This window comes from Amphiura filiformis, chromosome 11 (genome assembly GCF_039555335.1).
Source record: "Amphiura filiformis chromosome 11, Afil_fr2py, whole genome shotgun sequence".
In the NCBI taxonomy this organism is placed as follows: Eukaryota; Metazoa; Echinodermata; class Ophiuroidea; order Amphilepidida; family Amphiuridae; genus Amphiura; species Amphiura filiformis.
The window spans coordinates 32,446,697-32,468,902 of NC_092638.1; the positions used below are offsets into that span (position 1 = coordinate 32,446,697).

The 22,206-nt window shown below is 37.8% G+C and overlaps 1 protein-coding gene across 2 annotated transcripts in view; it reads left to right on the plus strand.

Moving 5' to 3' along the window:
- The window catches only part of LOC140164736 (polycystin-1-like), a 65,705-nt gene extending 47,923 nt beyond the window's left edge, over positions 1-17,782 (plus strand). Inside the window, exons 31-38 of one of the 2 annotated variants that reach the window (XM_072188090.1) lie at positions 1,686-1,964; positions 2,623-2,814; positions 3,056-3,397; positions 5,058-5,187; positions 6,474-6,718; positions 12,111-12,282; positions 12,814-13,108; positions 15,747-17,782. In XM_072188090.1, the coding sequence (XP_072044191.1) occupies positions 1,686-1,964; positions 2,623-2,814; positions 3,056-3,397; positions 5,058-5,187; positions 6,474-6,718; positions 12,111-12,282; positions 12,814-13,108; positions 15,747-16,866 (2,775 nt within the window). In that variant the 3' untranslated portion in view covers positions 16,867-17,782. The remainder of the gene's footprint in view (positions 1-1,685; positions 1,965-2,622; positions 2,815-3,055; positions 3,398-5,057; positions 5,188-6,473; positions 6,719-12,110; positions 12,283-12,813; positions 13,109-15,746) is intronic. The other variant, XM_072188092.1, reaches the window with a different exon arrangement.
- Positions 17,783-22,206: the final 4,424 nt, after the last annotated feature.

Genomic DNA, 22,206 nt, shown 5'->3' on the forward strand with positions numbered 1-22,206 from the left:
TTCACGGTTACATGAGCTCCAAAGGTGAAATATCATAGGCCCACTTCGCCCTTTGTTTTAATATTTAGCCATGGGGCCAGGGCCAGATTTACCATTGGGTCAGGGCACATGGCCCCCAATTTGGGGCCCCAAAAATTGCCCTGTATATGTTCTTTTTTAGGCCCAAAACTCCATGTTTTAGACCAAATTATGGTAAAATTGCTAAAATTTGCACGCGCTTCGCGCGCACTGGCTCTGTACACAGCAACATTCAGCTTTATTTTGAACTTAAATTGTCAGAAATATATCATTTTTCGCGCGCGAACACCTTTTTGAGGGGGCATAAATTGTCTGAATTTTTTTCGCGCGCTTCGCGCGCAAATGTCTCAAATCAGAATAAATCATGCTCGTCTCCGCCACTGTCGATCTTATAGTAGTATGCCCCTTTATTTATAAATCAAAACTTGGCTTCTTGAGTGTATATGCCTTCCTCACGGTGAGATTGGGGGCCTCCGAATTTTGGCCTGGCCCAAGGCTCCCAAAACAGTAACTCCGCGCTGCATGGGGCAGGGTAGCGAGTCAGTCCCTCTCGCTCAGTCGACAGAAATGTTCTGACAAAATTTACGATTTACATTTTCCTTAATAGACCAAATGAACCCCATTTTGGCTCATTTATAGTATTAAAATGCCAAATTTCCGCGCGCTTCGCTCAGTGAAGCCATTCGGTGAGTAGATCTGCGAGACGTCCCCTTGGAATTTCCTTTTTTTCCATATCGAACTTGAACATGAATCTTAAAAATAAGATTTATAATTCCATCCTTTCTTTAGGCCTATGTAGGCCTAAATCATAAATATGAGTGCTAGGGCAGCTCCTCTGTTGCCTGAAAAAAAACACCAAAAACTCGTTATAGATGGATCAAAATACCGGGAAAAAAACCCTCGATTTGGGTATAGAATAGTGTAAAATTGCAAATTTTCGCAAAATTAACCAAATGATTGATCATTGATCCGAACTAATGATCACTGGTCAAATATTTTTCTTGCCCTCCTCCCGTCAAAAATTCAGGCAGACTCCTGATTTCAACTGTTACTATTGGGCCCCCAGGATATTTTGCTGACAGGGCCCTTTTCCTTAAATCCGCCTCTGTAAACCGGGTTCGTGGGCTAATTTAAACCTACAGCAACTAGTGTCAGACATTCTGAAGATTATTTCGTAAGTCGTTCTTTTCTTTCGGATGTCCCTGAAAGAACTGTATCGTCGGGAACTGATTTTGGGGTATTTTAACGCATTAACCAAACAACTAAATAAATAAATTTTTACAATTGACCCCTCTATTTTTGAAATAAAAGAATTTTACGAAACTACCTCATTTTCAATCCGTGCCACGGAGTCAAATATCTATCAATGACAATAGATGCCTCGTGCGCTGAAGATGCGCCATGATTAGCACTCCGAATAAAGATTGATATTTGAATCTGTCGAAAGGTTTTTAAATGCGGGGATTTCGTAAATTTCATATATTATAAGAACGGTGTGATCAATTGTCAAAATTCAAAAAATATGTTATAGCAGATTTATTCCACAACCACACCAGTTATTCAATTATATTAGGTCGTGGCGTTAAAATACCCAAACAATTAAGTTTTCGACGATACAGTTCTTTCAGGGACACCAAGTTAATTCGGTTTTTATGCTTATTTTTCAGGCTGATCGCTTAATTGCTGTTGCTGGCAAAGAACAAATGCAGAGTTTTGATCATGTATTCTACGGCCATACGCGAAAGAACCTCAACGACGGCCACATCTGGTTTTCCATCTTCGCTCGCCCTGCAGGAAGCCGTTTTACTCGTTGCCAGCGTGCCGCCTGTTGCATGATGCTGTTATGGCTGGAAATGCTTGTGAACATCATGTACTACAAGGTCGTCCCACCGGCCCCTGCATCCAATGCGCTAAGCATTGGGCCATTTAGCCTCTCTCCTGCTCAGGTAAGTTATCAAGGTCATCACGCCGATATCTTTTATCACCATGGTCAACAAGTTATCAAAAATAATAAACCCCTTACAAAACTAGGGGAGCGGTGGTTGTGCTCTATGTACATTGATTAGGGTACTGCGCCTGTATATAGCTGCGTCACTGAATTCAATAGAAATCAAAAGAAATTCTGGAGGAAATATTGAATTTTGAAGACCAAAGGAGCCATCCTAACAATAGCATGTTTGGTATGATTTTAATAGGTATGAAATAAGGAGTAAACCAGGCAAATACATGTCTGTCACTTTTTGCCAAAATATGTTTTTGCGAAACTCCCTCATTTTCAAACCTTTCCATGGATTCAAATATCAACCGATGATCTGTATTCGGAGTGCTAATCACTGCGCATCATCATTGCATGAGGCGTCTAATGTCATTGATAGATATTTGACTTCGCGGAACGGATTGAAAATGAGGTAGTTTCGTAAAATTCTTGTATTTCAAAAACAGAGTGGTCAATTGTAAAAATTCAAAAAGTATATGATACCTGATATATTCCTAAACCATACCAGTTATAGTTATGTTTAATTGTTTCCGACGATACAGTTCTTTCGGGGACACCCAGTATGTTGGTTAGGTTGCCTAACAGGTATGCTTTATCTCTTCACGCAGGTGAGCATTGGAGTGCAGTCTGCTATCATCGTGTTCCCGGTGTCGTTGCTTGTAGTGCAGCTATTCCGTAAAGCACGCCCAAGAAAGAAGCGGGTCTCAAGGATCGAGGCAGCAAAGAAGGAACAACCCAAGCAAATCAGACTTGGCAAGGACCGCAGTAGGGCGTATGTGAAGAAAAACGATGTGCGTCCGGTAATTAATGCATTATTTTCATGTTATTCTTGAACCAACAGCAGATTTTGATCAACAATTTTCTCAAAAGCAAAGACAAATGCTTTCTTACCATTAATACTACATTTTCTTAAATTCTTTTTGAATCTTCCGTAAAAGTAGTATAATAAAGATCCTTCAGAAGAATCGTGAGCAACTGTATAACTGTGGAACCTGTTTAGGAGTGCTTAAACTCACTTGTGTTTTTCCTCTTACATACAAGGTATCTGCCAGTGCCATTCAGATCGAAGAAAGATCGGACTATGCAGGTTCGAGTCCCCGTTCGGAATCCAGATTGATTACCGACCCCGAAGGTGATGAAAGACCAGTGGTAAATACAACATATGATCAACCTCGGCAGAAGAATAAGAAGAAAAAGGCCAGTAAGACATGCCCCTGGTGGACGACCATTATTGCGTGGATTGTAGTTATACTAGTCACTATGATGGCGACTACTTTCACTATCTTCTACGGAATTCAATTTGGGAATGAGACTACGTCGGAATGGTTGGCGTCATTCGTAGTCACGACGATTACTGGCATTCTCTTTACGCAACCAATCAAAGTAGGCTTTATTTTTATTTCTGAAAATATTTCTTCAGTCTAAATCATTTACCCATCTAAACATCTCAAAAAAAGTAACTAACCCCCTTAACTAATGGCCATTATTCAAAAACGGGCTATTGTATATATATTACAAATCTGTAAAATGCGTTGGAAGCAGCATTTATTTCTGCACATTTTGACACCTCATTTGACATGTTTGATACAATAGCCCAGAAAACAATAAAACACCGGTCAATTTAATGTGGTGATGTCCAGATTTGAAAGTTGCACTTACAGCAATACAAAAACACTCAGATATCATTACACAGATTTCCTTCCATTATACTGAATACAAATCAATAGAATTTACTACAACTTTTAAATCTTGGGTTACATTGATTTAAATGTACACTGTGACGTCAATATTTAGACAATTGCTACAAATGAGGTGTCAAAATGCGCAGAAATAAATTTTGCTTCCCATGCATTTTACAGATTTGTAATATAATTGCCCGTTTTTGAATAATGGTCATTATTTAAGGGGGTTAGTTACTTTTTTTTAGATGTTTAGATACGTTTTACTGTTATGAGTGTGATGATACTAATGTTTAATAAAGGCGGGTGTCATGAATCAAACAAAACTTTTGATAATATCAGCTGTAAATTCAGCATGTGAAAAGATACCTTAAACATATCATGCAGCCTAAATGGCACAATTTAAAGCCAACCAATGTGTTAGTATAATTTAAAAGCAACTACGTAATTTGAGGGGCAATAATTCATAACATTTAAGTTTTAGCCGCCATATTGTAACGAAGGTACGTGAAGGTTACCTGTTCGGGCCAACACATCTGTTCGGGCCAAAATTAAACGGAGACATACATGACAGTGAAAACTAATATAACATTTTGTGGAAAAGAAATATTATGCTCTTTGACTAACTAACCTAATACATTCAATCTTTCTTATGCCATTCTAATGTGCAAACAGTTAGTTGTAGAAAAAGAGCGGACGGATATGGGTAATTTTATCCCTGAGATTCCGGGCCTGAAAGTAGGCATACCACCAAAACAAAATGAAAATTGACCCACATCAATAAAAAATCTGACTGAGTAAATAAAAAATATCCCACAACGATGTTTACTTTAAAATAAAAAAGCAGAATACTTAGTATATTGCAACATATTTTTACAGTGTAGCTAACTAACCCTACTAAGTATGTGTAATAAACAAACTTTTAAATGAGTGTTCTCTCTGCTAATCTACAAAGCTACATCGATCTACCGCGGAGCTAATCGAGGTTTTATACTCCGCAGAGATGAGCAATTGATTTTTGACAACTGAATTGCCCTTTCCTGAATTGCCGGGGAATCGCTCAGTACTGGCGATTGGAGTATAACCCAGCATTACAGTCAATCCCGCGCAGTAAACTAATATGCATTTAATACATTCGATGAATAACACAATTAGATCATTCACTTTTGCCCATAAACTTTAATTACGCTGACAACGTCGTGAATGATTCCTTTATTTTTCAAAATGTAAAGAGATAAAAGAATATTGCACTATGTTGTCAAGGTGTGAAAGCTTAATACTAATTGTACTGTTAGGAGTTAGGTTTCGTATTACATTCGGTTCGGTAGTTATAATTACTAAGTCTGGTTATCACTCTGTGCTAGGTTATTGCAATGGCTATATTCATAGCACTCGTCATCAAGACACCAAATGCAGATGAAGATGATGACATGGAAGACGACGAAGAGGACTTTGAGCTTGGAAAGGATGAGGAATGGTTACATGGCATGTCAGGTAAACCGAGTTACTTCAATTTTAACCAAAGTAATGGCTCTCGACTGGAAATCGTGAGCGCGCTGGTATGTCAGGTGAACCGAGTTACTTGAGTTTTAAACAAAGTAATGGCTCTCGACTGGAAATCGTGAGCGCGATGGTACGTCAGGTGAACCGAGTTACTTGAGTTTAACCAAAGTAATGGCTCGCGACTGGAAATCGTAAGCGCAATACACCACCGGTTTTTAATTTTTAATTATTATTATCAATTTTATTACCATGAATAGGCCTTCACTAAAAAAGCACATAAGTATATAATTTTCAAATATTTTGGTTATCCATTTATATAATTATATTCTCTGTCACGTAATTGACCTTTTCGATAAATCCCATAAGCCTCTTCGAGTATACCCGAGATGTCGTCATTTGACGTCACGTCGACTTGCAATGCGCAGTAACGATGTTCACTAAACGATGTGCGCATCGGCCTGACGCATACTGTACTGACGTCAAATGACGACATCGCAGGTGTCTCGCAAAGGCTTATGGGATTTACCGAAAAGGTCAATTCTGTATTTGCGATCCTCGCATTGTCTTACGCCATGTATAGGGAGACCCATTTAGACCACATTCTTAATTTAATATCCAGCGAACACAAACACGTTTTTAAAACGTTTTAAACGGGTTATATTTTGGGCTTTGGTTTAGCATGTTTAGATAAAAATGTTTTAATAACATTAAATGTCGGGTTATATAAAGGTCAATAAAACGTTTTAAAACGTCTTGTATGAAAACACACTACGACAATATTTTAATGTTTTAAATATTTTTAAATGTTTTAAAATGTTATTGTAAAATATTCTTTGCAAACATTTTTTGCCAAATATTTTGTCAACATTTAATATTTGCAGTAGGTTATTAACAAATATTTTTGAATGTTATGAAAACATTTTATATCCTTTATATATCCTTTATATAACCCGACATTTAAACGTTTTCTGGCAACCTTTTCTAACCATTTGTGAATGATGTCCAAAACGTGTACGTTTGCTGGGTTATATCAGACATAACTCTTTATTGGTTCCTAAATGGGAGTATTACAAATAAGGTTTTTTCCATTTTTTTTTTAAATAGGACTTTCCACTGATTTTTCTATACACGCTTACATGTCGAGTGTACGGAAATTTCTGATACACTACCCTTACTTTAGTTGTCTTGATTTTGATGCAATTAAATTAACTCCACCGTTGCCTAGTTTAATACTTTACTCTTTCATATCCATCTATGTGATTCCACATCCTCCACAGATGCCCCAGTGAGACGCAAGATCGCATACATACCGCCAGACCCAGACCGCATTGCACGCATACGTGAAAAGCGTATTAAAGAACTTGCAATGTACGCCATCATTCGTGAGATCATCCTGTACATTATATTCTTGTGGATCTTAATGATGATTAGTTATGGCACCCAAGATCCATATGCAAATGTCATGAAGGAACAATACGCGAATACATTGGTTGGAGGAGATGGATCTCGCACTTTCGATAAGGTATGGTAATGCAGATATAGTTCGCTCAGAAACTATCCGAACACATCCGAAATCATAATTTAAACAAGTCTCATCCTGCACATTATGACACTGTATTTAACCCAATGCGACCTCTAGAAACAAAGTTGTCAGTGGTATAGATTTTTTGACAAATCAAAAAAATCCTTGAAGTATAGTGAATGCAGCACCTTTTGGCAACAAAATAAGTTTATGGTACAAATGCGAGAGAGCGCGAAACATTTTGGCATATTGAAGCTAAACTGGTGAAGTATGATGCAAAAGTGGACTAAAATCGCGCGAAGCACACAAAATTGGCACTTTTAAGGGCTGGGGTATGAGCGACCTTGAAGTTCCGGTATCTGGAGAGGGGAAGCAATGAGTTACCCCAAATCACAGCGGCAGGTAGTGACTGGGCCGCCGAGTGCTAATATATATTTATTTTGGAAGGTTCGTGTTTGTTTTAAATTTTGGGGCGTTTTTCCAAAATTTGATATTTTTGGTCATATTTAAAAAAAGCGACATGCCAAAGACAACTCTTTGGGCACATAGTTTGTTATTGTTATTGCAGTTCTTTTCCACATACCTACGTTAACATTCGATTGGGTGATTTACTAATATTATATATTTTATGACTGCAATTTGGCGTTTTCAATGCGTTTTACACGTATCATGAAATTAACGCAAATATCTAGTCACGCTGCTTTTAGAATTTTTACCTGATCGTCGGCTTTTGCAGGCAACAGAATGCAGATTGGCTCACGATAGATGTCGTATTCCTCTCTGTGGTTCACTCATTGATAAAATGAGTTTGCATTCCTTGTAACAACACACACATTGCCGTCTGGAAACCGGGTCTGGTACTGATTTTGGGACAGCCAATAGACTTCAGCGCCGTATCAAATCTCATAAAAACCACACGACTGACGACTACGTGTTTATGTTTCCCGCACGAAAGCTTGTGTCTACATCTATTACTATACTTCTTTGGAAACGTTGACCTTTGACCATTCTTTGTATAACGCCCTGATATGACCTTGATATGTTCGCTTGATTGGGTACGTTATAGCATCCATTTCATTGAGGTGTTAGGACTTGGTCAGTATATAATACTTGCAGGGATACAATAGTTTAACATGGTGTGTGAGCATGGTGAAAGACTCATTATTGATTAGGCGCGGACATATTACATGATGCAGTCATGTCTACAGTAGAATTCATCTCGACCTTTGCAGGACTTAACCCCATTAAAAGCTATTAAACCAAGATAACACTCATTGAAACAGCTCAACTGATTAAATCGGATCTTCTCTGGTTGTGCACAAGTGACTGTTTTCATGTGCGATATCGCAATAAAGCTGGTATTCATAGCTTCAGTTGGGTAACCGATTATAAAGGAAACGAAAGGAAACAATGTTATGTGTGGCTTTGTTCACGAAATCAGACAATGGCGTGCTTTTGTAAACCAGCATTCTTGAAAATGAGCAACATAATGATTTTTGACTTAACACGGTTTGGAAATAATTTCTTCATATTTTTGGTGTTATCTGTCGTTTACATGTCCTTCCTAAAACACAAAAGTACGACCCTCTCCAAACACCTAAATTAGCTAAAAATTTAGGACATGTTACAAAACTATATTGTCTAGAATTTTAGAAGAGTACTTTTAATATTGGCCGGTTATTTTTCACACAGCGACGATAACTAGGCAATGTACTATTACCTACAACATTAACTAAAACACCAAAGTACGAATATTTCCAAACATCTAAATTAGCTAAAAATTTAGGACATGTTAAAAACTATATTTTCTAGAACTTTAGAAGAGTACTTTTAATATTGGCCGGTTATTTTTCACACAGCGACGTTAACTAGTCATATCCCCATACTGTTAACGTAGGGCTATTTGTAAAGGTCACGCGTCAATGGGAAAGAGCACTGTGTATTGTGTATAGGAAAACGGACAGTAACTGCAGTATGAAAGGCACAGGTCCTTTGCGTGTATAGCAGAAAATTATAATAGAATGTGTGAATAGAATGTTTGGAATTTTGCAACTAAAATACTAACTGCATTCTGCATTATGTATTTATTTATTTATTTAGGCCTATGCCTATTTATTTATTTACTGACTTATTTATTTATTTTATTTATTTGGTATATTAGTTAGTAGGCCTAGTTAGTAATATTCCATGATAGGCCTACGTCGGTTTATTATTGATTGTTGATAACTTGACAACTTGATTGATTGATCGATTGATAGTCATTTCACATTATATTCCTAGTTTATAGGCCAATTTGAATAGCATCGTACATTAGATAAATAGACCTATCAGTATTGATTTATTCTATTCAGCAATATCAAGGATTACTATCAAACTTCTCATAGCTGATTGTCAGTTGGCTCAGTGGTAACGAAGTAGGTTTTACAACACCGAGGTCCCGGGTTCGATTCCCACCTCTGCCTATTTTTTGCAAGGCTGAGAAAAACATGAAATTTCTGGACTGCAAACTGATTTGGCGCGCGATCTGAGCTGGTCCTTTTCTGGTGGCTGTGTCTGTTACAGGCACACTCCCTCTGCATCCAAACCAGGTTCACGCTCATAACACCTCCCTTAAGGCTAAAATGGTCAAATATGAGGTTACTATAATACATACAGGTGTCAATATTGGGTGGATGAGTGTATATGGACCACTCCCCCCCTATAAAATTGTAAAAGTGACACTTTGGCCTATGCAAGGAAAACAGTTTCTAATATAGAGCCTGCGATGACTTTGCACAGCCGTTGAAGACAATAACAGTGATTAGATGATGACGACCTGTCAACCAGGCCGAAAATGGTGTACTACTGCAAGTCAACAACCAATCAAGACGCGCCTTTGTCCTGACGCGTATTAACGTCAGACGCAAACTAGTCATTTTAATTCGGTCTTAGATTGATTATAGTAAGGTATGAATTACTATATGTTCCATCGCAGTAGCGTAGCCAGGGGGGTCGGTTCATGTAAGGCCGTCGGTAAACTGAAGACGTTGAGTGCAAAAACAAATTGGGTTAACAATAGACTATTTTATACCCAGGGTGACAGAAAAAAGGGGAGAATTATTTAAAAAAATTGAATGAAATTGAATTTTACATAAAAATAGTGTGTTTTTATGTTAGTACCGCCTTTTTATTTTATTTTTTTTTTTTTTTTTTTGTTTTGTTTTGGGTTTTTTTGCTCTTCACTTTTTCAAACCATGCAAACAAAATTTGGGTCAAGATCACAACTTCCGACGGCAAAAAATATTTCCGTCGGTACATTTACAAGTTGTGCCCCTCGGTTCCAAAATCCTGGCTACGCCACTGTTCCATCGTTGGCACCTGGACTGCACTTAAAGCTAAACTACTCACATAAAGAAAGTCCGCACTTATGTAACCCATCCTACACCAAAACCTTATCTTGTTATGACGATTTGAATGATAAGGTCGTGTGTTACAATGCATTACTGGTGAATACTAGGGCACGATGCGATCGATATGACCTAGCGGTTGTTTCGGGCTATGTCAATGGTCGCGTTCTGCATTCACCTCTACAGGTCCGCGTGGTCCGTTTTTAATTTGCAACTTACAAATAAACACCTCAAATAAAGAAAGTCCGCAGTCATGTAACCCGTCCTACACCAAAACCTGATCTTGTTATGACAATGTGATTGAAAAGGTCGTGTGCAGAATCTTGTTAGCTGCAATTTGATACCAAATTTGCTACCGAAAACTCTAAATTCAGAGAGATTGATACCAGTATATGAAATTTGGTGCATTTTCAAAAGTTGCAAATTAAAAACGAATCACGCGGACTGTAAAGGTGAATGGCAGAGCGCGACCATTGACATAGCCCGAAACAACGGCTGGGTCATATCGATCGCATCGTGCCCTAGTATTCATCAGTAAAGCACTGTAGCAATCCATGCGTTTTAAATTAACAATTGAATAAAGCGCGCACTTGGGATAGTCGACAGGGGCCATCGTGGGCAAGCAAGCTTGACCATATTGCCACGCTAAGCAATTTCGACCGCGTGCTTCGTTTTGATTTGCAACTTTTGAAAATGCACCAAATGCCATAAACTGGTATCAATCTTTGTCACTTTTGAGTGTTTGGTAGCAAATTTGGTATCAAATTGGGGCTAACAAGATTCTGCACACGACCGTATCAATCTAATTGTCATAACAAGATCAGGTTCTGGTGTAGGACGGGTTACATGACTGCGGACTTTCTTTATTTGAGCAGTTTATCAGTGTTTGGTAGCAAATTTGGTATCAAATTGGAGCTAACAAGATTTTACACACGACCTTATCAATCAAATTGTCATAACAAGATCATGTTTTGGTGTAGGACGGACTTGAAATCCCCTGACTCTCTCCACTGACCAAATGGACAGATTTGGGAGTTGTTTTTGCTGTTATCTGTCATTTACATATCAGGGAGGTACGACCATTTGCAGATGCCCCACCTACTCAGTTTTTAGCCTACATGTAATGTATACATTTTTCTTGATTGACAGCAAGTACAAAAAATATCCGTCAAGTGGTTTAGTTTTAATGCCATTCGGAAGAGAGCGGTCCACAAAATGAGTGATAGTCACTAAAAGTTGCATTCGATTTACACAGGGAATTTTGCAGGCATATTTCCAAACATCTAAATTAGCTAAAAATTTAGGAATTATAAAAAAACACCTATATTTTCTAGAATTTCAGAGAGTACAAAAAATATTGGCCGGTTAGTTTTCACATAGGCAATGCCCTATACCTCTAACATACACTGTTTGTCACGGTTGTTTGATGTATATAGAATTGGCTTCATTATTAAGAAAATGCAAACTATAGATGGCGCTATTTATCATAAATCATATTTCGTAATTTGCAAGGGGTAGGTAATCAATACTGCCATTTAAACAGGTGGAATAGGTGAAACAAGCAACAAAGAAATTTGGTAAACATATTTCATCAAAAAATTAATGGAATTATTATTATTAAAACCCTGAAAGAGTAATTTCCAGTATCTAAATAGCGCCACCAATCTTGTCATAAATAGATACATTTTATATCCGAAAAAGCTTTAAAAATGCTGTGAAAGTGAATAATGTTGTAAATAAGGGGAAATTAAAGTTGAAAATGACTCAAAAGCATCTGTATACATTAATATTGACCGCTTTAAGCTGTTTAAGCCTAAAAATTGGGTTGTGCATGATGTTTTGTCTAAAAAACTAATAAATGATCACATCAAACAACCGTGTTGTAGAGATCACACGTCAATGGTGAGAGCACTCTGTATTGTGTATAGGAAAATGGACAGTAACTGCAGTATGTAGTTTAGTTGTCACTATTTTGATATTGTTTCTATCTTACCGATCTATTACAGATTGTAACAATTGAACAGTATTGGGCATGGGTACACACTGGATTGGTACCGAGCCTTTATGCCGGCAAATGGTATAATGGTGATGACCCGGAATATATGGACAACTTCTTCGGAGATCGAAATTCGTTTATTGTTGGTTATCCTGTGATGCGACAAGTTCGAGTGCGCCCAGGTATGTGACCATAGCATGCCCCTTAGAGTTGGTTCAAACCTTCACGTAGGCTAGACCCCACGTGCACCACGAAACTGCTGTTTCAGGAATTTTGAATTTCCGATTTTGTATACGAGTTTGTTGTTGATGGGATCATTATTTTATTATCTAACAAATTATATTCGAATGAATGTTAATGAAAACATGGTATAATGTTCAATTTTAGACATGGACAATAACAACAGCTATCACACTAATATACATATATTTTTCTGCTTTTGTGGTAATTTTTGTGATAAAGGATTTTTGAAACTTTCATTGCCATTTTTGAAGTCTTTTGTTTGCTTTTTATTTGTTTTATATGTTCTCCTGTTCTAATACCATTATACAAGTGTCTCCCCTTGTAAAAATGCAAACAAGATTTAAGACAAATAGCGCCATCATTGTTCAACTTTACTTAGTAATGACTACAGTTTTACATGCCATCCAACATCCGTGCATGATGAATTCGTCCTACTCATTCCCATCTATATTACTACTATCTTCTGCTAGATCTTTGCAATATCCATGAACAATTCGAACGAGCAGACTACATCAGTGAATGCAACGTTGGTTACTCAATGTCTGACGAAGACGAAGGATCTTATGAAGCGGGTTGGATTCCCACCAACCTCACTGACGGTCTCCGTAAAGAGTACACCTACACTACGTGGGACGTACTCGATGGCTATCCGTTTTTCGGCAGGCATGCTGTTTACATAGGCGGGGGATATGTGTCAGAATTGAATAATCCGGATACGATTGCAGATCAAATGCAACAGCTTGAAAAAGAAGCATGGATAGACAGGTATATAATTGGGCTATTCCAGTTGATACATAATCCATCTGTGGAAAACATGACCTTAATCTTCCATGCAGGGAGTGTGAATTTAAAATGGGGTTGCCTAAATGGGTGACTCCATTTGAAATCTGTGTCGGAGATTAAGGTCATATCTTCCATCACAACTATAATAGCCCAAAGCAGGGGTACGCTTTACTCATTGTGGTAATGTAGGCATAGGAAGCACTGGAATATAATTGATCTTACCGTACCGTATTGTTACGAAATAAACAGAAGCAGTCCATTTGTTCGAAGGGTCGTTAGTCCAAAAATGGATAAAGTGAGGATTAAGAAATTTTAGGTTAGATTAGATTACAGTTAGGGTTAACATTACGGAAAGGCTTATGCTATAGGGTCAGAGTTAGGATTAGACGAGTCAGAGTTAGGATAGGGCTAGGGTTAGAGTTTGCTTTAGAGTTTGGATTAGGGCTTAGGTACCACATCAAATTTGGTCCTATAGCACTATCTGTGCCCGACGAGGTACCAATGACTCTCTCTGTCATACCCTGGTAATGTAATAAATAGTATCGAGTATGGTGACATCCCGCTATCTCTAAGGTCCGCTATCTCTAAGGTTCGCTATCTCTAAGGTTCGCTATCACTAACGTGTAAAGTCTATGGAGATCAGAATCCCGCTATCTCTAATAGTGAAAAGGGTTCGCTATACCTAAAAAAAGGTCCGCTACTTCTAAGGTTCGATATCACTAATTTAGAATAAGGTTCGCTAGTTCTAAGGTTCGATATCACTAATTATAAATAAGGTTCGCTATCACTAATTTAAAATAAGGTTCGCTATCACTAATTTTGAATAAGGTCCGCTATCACTAATTTATTGAAGGTTCGCTATCTCTAAGGTTCGTTATCACTAATTCCAATAAGAGTCCGCTATACCTAAGGTTCGCTATCACTAATTTTGTTTCAGGTTCGCTATCCCTAATTAATTAAGGTTCGCTATCTCTAAGGTTCGTTATCACTAATTTCGATTAAGGTTCGCTATACCTAAGGTTCGTTATCACTAATCTTAAATAAGGTCCACTATCTCTAATTTTAAATAAGGTCCGCTATCTCTAATTTCAAATAAGGTCCGCTATCTCTAATTTTAAATAAGGACCGCTATAGCGAACCTTATTTGAAATTAGAGATAGCGAACCTTATTTAAAATTAGAGATAGCGAACCTTATTTAAAATTAGAGATAGCGAACCTTATTTGAAATTAGTGATAGCGAACCTTAGAGGTAGCGAACCTTAGAGATGGCGAACCTTAGAGATAGCGGACCTTATTTAAAATTAGAGATAGCGAACCTTAGGGATACCGGGGTTGTTAAAATTAGAGATAGCGGACCTTATTTTAAATTAGTGATAGCGAACCTTAGAGATAGAGAACCTTCAATAAATTAGTGATAGCGGACCTTATTTAAAATTAGAGATAGCGAACCTTATTTAAAATTAGTGATATCGAACCTTAGAAATACGGAACCTTTTTCAAAATTAGTGATATCGAACCTTAGGTATAGCGAACCTTTTTCGTAATTAGTGATAACGAACCTTAGAGATAGCGAACCTTAGAGATAGCGAACCTTAGAGATAGCGAACCGTAAACTCGAGTATAACAATTAACATTTGCACAGTGTTATTGTTTTCCATTTTCATTTTAGAAAAATAAAAGCACTTTGTAAATGTTCAGGGTACGATAGAAAGAACCATCGGTATCTATCGGGACACCGATAGTACTATAGGACCAAATTAGATGTTGTGCCTCAGGTTGTAGGTTAAGGATTAGGGTTTATAATACTTTTATTGGGACTAATGACCCTTCTATCGACCTGTAACCCTTCCTAGTACTAGCATTGTGACCCCACCACACCCACCCCACCCCATACACGCACACCCACAAAGAGAAGTATTCCCTCAAAATAAGTACGAAAATCAAGTAGACATCTGCATATGCTGCCATGTATACTCCAGTCAGTCTATCTAAGCTAAAACCACTAATTGCTCACTTAGAGAATAAAAGATAGGAGTTACAGTGCAAAATGTGCATAAAGGTTGTATTCATATGTACCTCAAGTTGGTGTTACATGTTTCTCATTTTGCTAGTGCCAGTCAAACACATTTTAAACCAGTAATTAATCCTATTGTTGAAGAGGATAATAAGCTTCTACTTATGTATAAAATTCGTAAATAGCTCTAGTCTTTGTTTGCTTTGGCTAAATCTTGTTCAAGTGGTGGGTAAACCAACAATTAACAATGAGTGGACATTCCTTAACCTCGTTGACTTGGGGATGATCTGAAATAACCTCCAATTACGACCATTACCCCCCCCCCCCCCCTGTTGCGTGTCAGACAAGGGGCCGTATGTACAAGATAGTAAGATAAATGAATAATATTACACGAGATACCATCCCTGGTATATAGTTAAATGTTGACAGTCATATGGGAATCTTAAACTAGACTAGGGGCACTTTTGTTGCAATGAGTTATTAGGCATAGCCTTTTTTCGGTGTGGTGAGAAATAATCTTAAGCAATAAGGTACGACACGTGTAACGTAACGCAAATAATCCAGCATTGCATTTTAATTTTTTCCACATATATTTCTTCGTGCAGATACACCAGAGCTGTCTTCGTCGAGTTTTCTACGTACAACGCTCAAGTCAACTTGTTTGCAGTAGTAAACCTCGTTGTTGAGTTCCTACCATCAGGAGGCGGGTTCCCTTATCCAAGGGTAGATATCGTACGATTACTGACTTACTATGAAGGTTTTGCCCTGGTCCAAATCTGCTGTGAAGCCGGGTTCTTGATCTTCATAGTCTTCTTCATCGTTAAAGAAATCAAAGCCATACTAAAACAAAAGCGCGAATATCCCAAAGTCTTCTGGAATCTTGCCGAATGGGTTATCATAGCCTTTTCGATAGGCTTAATTATTGTTTATTTCTACCGATTTTACACCACCAAAACCTTAATTAGCGCTTTCAAGAAGAATGGCGGAAGAGGTTATGTGAAGCTTCAGTACGTGGCTTACTGGAATGAGTTGCTCGGATGCATGATTGGCTGGGTTGTCTTCATGTCAACATTAAAATTCATCAAGCTTCTGCGATTCAACAAACGTATCGGAGTCCTGTCCGGTACAATTCGTCATGCAGCCAATGATCTCATCTGGTTCGGTATGTTCTTCGCTATCGTATTCTTAGCATACTCGGTTGCGTTCTACCTAATCTTGGGAACACAAGTCTTCAACTACTCTGACTTTACGTACACCATGGAGTCTCTCATCACTGCAATCTTAGGCAAGTTTGCTTTCTATGAACTAGTTGAAGCTGATAGGATTCTCGGACCGCTGTTATTCTTCGCCTTCATGTGTACAATTACATTCATCCTGATTAACATGTTCCTGACCATCATAACTGAAGCATTCCAGATTGTCAAACATGATGTATCACAACAATCGAATGATTACGAGATGGTTGACTTCATGATGACTCGCTTCAAAGCTTTTATTGGTATACAACAAGCAGCAGCCACATTGAATCCTAAGGACCATGAGGAACAGGCCAGGAAGAATGCCGCTAAGGATGACATGGAGATATTCACAGATAAGGTAGACCAGCTTCTTAATCACATTGCCAAAGTGTATTTCGACCAGGATAATTTCGATAATATCATCAAGAGCATGGGGCAGGGAAAACAGCCTGCCAAGCCCAAAAATATCACACCAATTACAGCCTAGTATCAGAATAATGTCAAATAACATTGGTGTAACCTAACATATCAACAATTGACTTAAATCAAAACGTATAAATAATTGACAGCGTCTTATAACGTTTGACAGCGCCTTTTAACGTTCGACAGCGTCTTGTAACGTTCGCCAGTGTCTTGTAACGTTCGACAGTGTCTTGTAACGTTCGACAGCGTCTTGTAACGTTCGTCAGCGTCTTGTAACGTTCTACAGCGTCTTTGACAATGTTTTATTAATAACTATTAACAATCTTGGTAATGCGTGCAGCACGTTCGATTATTAAAGTTAACTACGTTCGTATAGTACAATAGTATTGCAATTGAAAACTTGAACCGAAGCTCCGGATACGTTTTAATGTCAGTTGAAAATTACTCATCGATGATGCTGATAGAATGCCGAGTATCTCTAGTAGAAATCAATGATTTTGTTTCGAATTCGACCAATGACAAACTTGGTTTAATAATATTATTATTAGTAGTAAGTGCTTCGATACATTCAACACCATTGGCGAGTGTTGATATACGGTATAACAATATTTTTCAGATCAAATATCATTTTAGCATAAGGCAAAATATAGTATGTCTTAGACTTGTCGTACCTGTTCATTTTAATAAATTTGACAATTTATTTTTCCCAATTTTTTCATTTTGTTGGAAGAATTGTGTGATTAACACTTTAAATTAGTGAAGATATTTCAATATCTCAATCATAAAGTTTGAGTAGGGGAGGGGGAACCAGATTCCACATTGGATTTCAAAAATCTTCACAAGTTCTGAGACATTTTTTTTTTGGCCTAATTCCGTTTGTCATTTTTGCAGTTGTTTCGTACAACTTAAGGAAACGTAGTTCAAATAGAACAATAAGTTTGATTGAAACTCTATGTTAGACTATGAAACAAAAAAATGCTACAAATGTAAAGCAAATTGTCCCGTAGTTTCACATTGCAGAGCTATTGTTTGATTATACCTTGCAAAATTAATATGCATAATCCCAGCAAACACAAAACGTTTTTGTTTTTGGTAAAACAATAAGTTTGATTGAAACTCTATACTAGACTATGAAAAAAAATGCTACAACTCCAGCCCAAATGTAAAACAAAAAAATTTGTCCCGTAGTTTCACATTGCAGAGCTATTGTTTGATTACCTTGCAAAATGAATATGCATAATCCCAGCAAACACAAAACGTTTTTGTTTTTGGTAAAAATAAAGGTTATGAAAACGTGTTTAAATCGTTTTGTATAAAAACATACTATAACAACATTTTTAACATGTTGAAAAAAAATGTTATTGTAAAATATATTTTGGCAAATATTCGGTCAACACATTAAGATAGAATATTTTGCAGTAGGTTTTCAAAAAGTGTTTTTGAATGTTATGAAAACGTTTTATACCTTTTATATAACCCAGCATTTAAACGTTTTCAGGCAACCCTTTTGCGAATAATGTCGAAAACGTTTTTTGTTTGCTGGGAGGGGCGTAAATGATCAAGTGCCAAAGCCTCCATGGATATATTATCGTTACTTAAAAAACAGCTAAGAAATAATTTTTACGACTCGTATGGTAATAAATCCTATCATATTTTATACTACAGAGTAATATTGATTAAATATAAATATATATTTATCCTTAAAACAAATTCTAATTTTAATTCCAAAGTTAGTCACCTGAAAAATTATACTTGTTATATATTTATCCTTATATTATTTTCTGGAAGAATGAATTTCACATTTTTTGAAAAAAAGTATCCTTTTGAAAAGGAGATAAGACAAACTGACACGATATTTTTGCCGGGAACCAGTCGAAGTAAATATCAGAAAATTATGTTCTTGCAAACGAAGTAATGAATTTGTAAGAAAATACTCCACCGTTACTATTTGACTTATAATATAGGTTAATAATAATTATTTTGTTAATACTCTAAATTGGACAAATGGGAACAAATAAATTCACGCAGTAGTAGCAATAACTCGTGTTTATATGTGCTTTATTGTAGTTAAGAGCCTAACTTCAAAACGTTTAACGTGTAATGTCTCCCACAGAGTCTATCATGTGTCATATTTCCGTTTCATACTATAAAATTGTATCTTGCCAAGATAATTGTAAAAAGTTGACCTGACAGTTTCGACCATCTTGGGCAATGGCCATCTCATACAATACATCTCATCTTGTCAAAACTAATTACATTTTTCTGACCTGATAGTTTCGGTCATCTTGGGCGATGGCCTCACCAACAGAGGGCGCACTAGCACCTAGAAGTGGAGAAGGCATGTAATTCGGGAGCCCGCCGTATCAGAGAAGCAATCTGGATAAGGAAGAGAGCACCGAACACCAACAGAGACAATGGGGCAAATTGCATTAGTCACGTATACGATCCACTTCTGGGCGCTGGTGCACCCTCTGTTGGTATGGCCATCGCCCAAGATGATCGAAACTATCAGGTCAGAAAAATGTAATTAGTTTTGACAAGATGAGATGTATTGTATGAGTTTCTGGTCGTTACTCAAACACGGATACGGCACGGACACGGACCAAACGCCACGGACACAGACACAGACCACACGTCACGGACACGGACACAGACCTTTTATTTTCCGACACTCTCATGGATCATCTGATAGGCCGCCATCTTTGATGCATGGAAATATTTTTGTTATAGCGCCATCGCTTGACTTTGTTTTTTGCTCTATGATAGCGCCGCCACACGTAACCATCATTGATGCATATCATTATTTTTGTTATAGCGCCATCGCTTAACTTTGTTTTTGACAAAATGGATATCACGGCAAAGGTAAGAGTGTTACGGGACGAAATTTCCCACTCATTTTGGATTTTGCTTGCGATCTATTAGAATCAGGGAAAGAGTCCAGCACAATACCGTTTAGGCCCGTGGCAGGGGATATTTATCTATATAAACCGGGAAGTGAAATACAAAAAGATGATTGGAGAGCAGACGGGTACAGCTGGGTAAATGCATGGATTCGAAGCCAACCAAAAAGAAACCCGAAGATAAAAAACAAGGCATTTTTATACAAGGGAAGGAAGGGAGGATGGTGTGGAAATTACCAATAAAGGTTTTCTTAGGGAAGCATACTGGAAGCTGAAAGGAAAGGATAATCTCTATGAATCCATTACTGGGGGACGAGTCCGATACAGACCAAACTTAAAATACGGCCAATGCCGTCAGCCTCTAGAAGAACTTCCGTTTCATTTTAAATTGGTTTCGTACGTTCATCACTATCGACATCCTTTGGCTGCGGAGCAGGCGACCACGCGATTTCTCCATGCACAGCAATCTTTGGCAAGTGTTGCGATCTGATGTGATTGAATGAATTATCACCCATACACACATTCAATAGGCCTATATTTTATATAAGAGGTACGTGGACGTCACATACCTCTTTTACCATGAGTTGGTATGTAGTGAGCATTATCTTCCAGCAGGCTCCTACGGAAGACGAAGGATGTGCCCCAGGATAAACAACCAGGCTGGATTTTGTCAAGTGCCCAGTAGATCCACATTCTTAGAAAGATCGTGGTTGTTTTCGAATATTCATAGACTTTAAGCACAGGTCCTGGAAAAAGCATTATGATTCCATCAACAGAAAGATTATGTTCTTAGTGCTGGCGACATGAAATAACAGAAGCATGGTCAACGCCATAAGCGCGCTATAAAGCAACTCGAAAAGTGCGGTAATGGTAGATGGCAACATATCCGATCCTTTCGATGTCTTCACCGGAGTTCTGCAGGGTGATGTTCTGGCTCCATTCCTTTTTATAATGCTTGTAGACTTTCTACTAAAGAAGGCCCCTTCCAATCTTAACTAGGATCTACATGGTCTCGGATTCCATTTAGTAGGATCTGGATGTAAACTTTGGCTGTAATAAACAGGAGAGATATTCCCCGGTAGTTGGTCATGAGACCTAATGTCTCCCTTCTTGGGTCGAGGACAGTGACATATAGTGTCCATTGGCTGGGCGGTGTTAGAGTGCTATTATACACTTCGGTGCAAAAGCCATTGCATCGCCGCCATTACGGAGTGCTTCAGATGTAATTGCGCAGTCACGACCTGAAATTTGGTGTATGGCTGTCAGTGTCTCTCAACGAGTGTTACTTTTTTTAGCAAAGATTGTGAATAAGGATGTTAAGGGCTCACTAAGGGGCAAACATAAAGTACAGGTAACTGGAGAAGGGAAGCCACGAAGCCGCTAAGTGCGAACGTGTATTATTTTATTTTGTTATTATATATTGAGAGGAAATTGCGCTACTTTGACCACACTGTAAGAAAGGATGGCGGAGTTGAGAAGCAGGGAGCCGTGGAAGGCCATCGTGGAAGGGAACGTCTATCAACATCTTTAACAAACGATGTGAAGAATATTTCATCACACGGAGTGAATGGTGCAACACGTTTGGCTTTTGATAGAAGTAGATGGTTTGTGCTCTTGTGAACATCACAGCAGCGCAATCCTGCGCCATCTGTCTCAGAGAGAGGATTTATTTATTTCCCTCAAGTTATACCGAATTTAATGGAAAAATAGAGCATTTCAAAAGTGACAAATGTGGGTATTTCCTCCTTCACGGTGATTTTAACGGGCTCATTATAGCGTGACAGATGAACACTCACTCAACGGGCTCATTATAGCGTGACAGATGAACACTCATTCGCCATGTTCATTATTGACCGTGTGCATAATTAGCGTGTTTCGAGAGGAAAGTCAATATAAATTTTATCAATTTTGAAATACTTTCTTATTTATGCAAATTGGAAGAAACTAAAATGGCATCGTCTGGAATGAGGTATCAAAATTCGCTGCAGAAGTGATGTGATAATCGGATTAACTACATAGCAATAGTGTAAAACAATTTTTGAATATATCTCCCTGCACTACAAGCAGGTTGTACTCATCTTCTGTGTATGTTATGTCTACAATCATAGATTGAATACAATACCGCTCTTTTTAAAGATACTAATCTTACAGGTGCGAGTAATCAGCATGATATGAATATTCTATAGAATTACGATCCAGGTCTTTATCCCTGCTCTTTTACATCTATGTTTCAATGCAGAGGTACCGCGTAAACATACTAGTGCAGCGCGATATATTCAAAAATTGTTTTAACCAATTGCTATGATAGTTAATCCGATTATTACATCACTTCTACGGCGAATACCCAGAACGATACTTTTTGTGCGCTTATATATTTTGTGACTGCATTTTGGCGGTTTTAAGCTCACCGTGTAATTAACGCTGATATCTGGACATGCTTTTAAATCTATGTCTGATGGTCGGCTATTGCAAACAACAGAATGCAGATTGGATCGGCATAAATA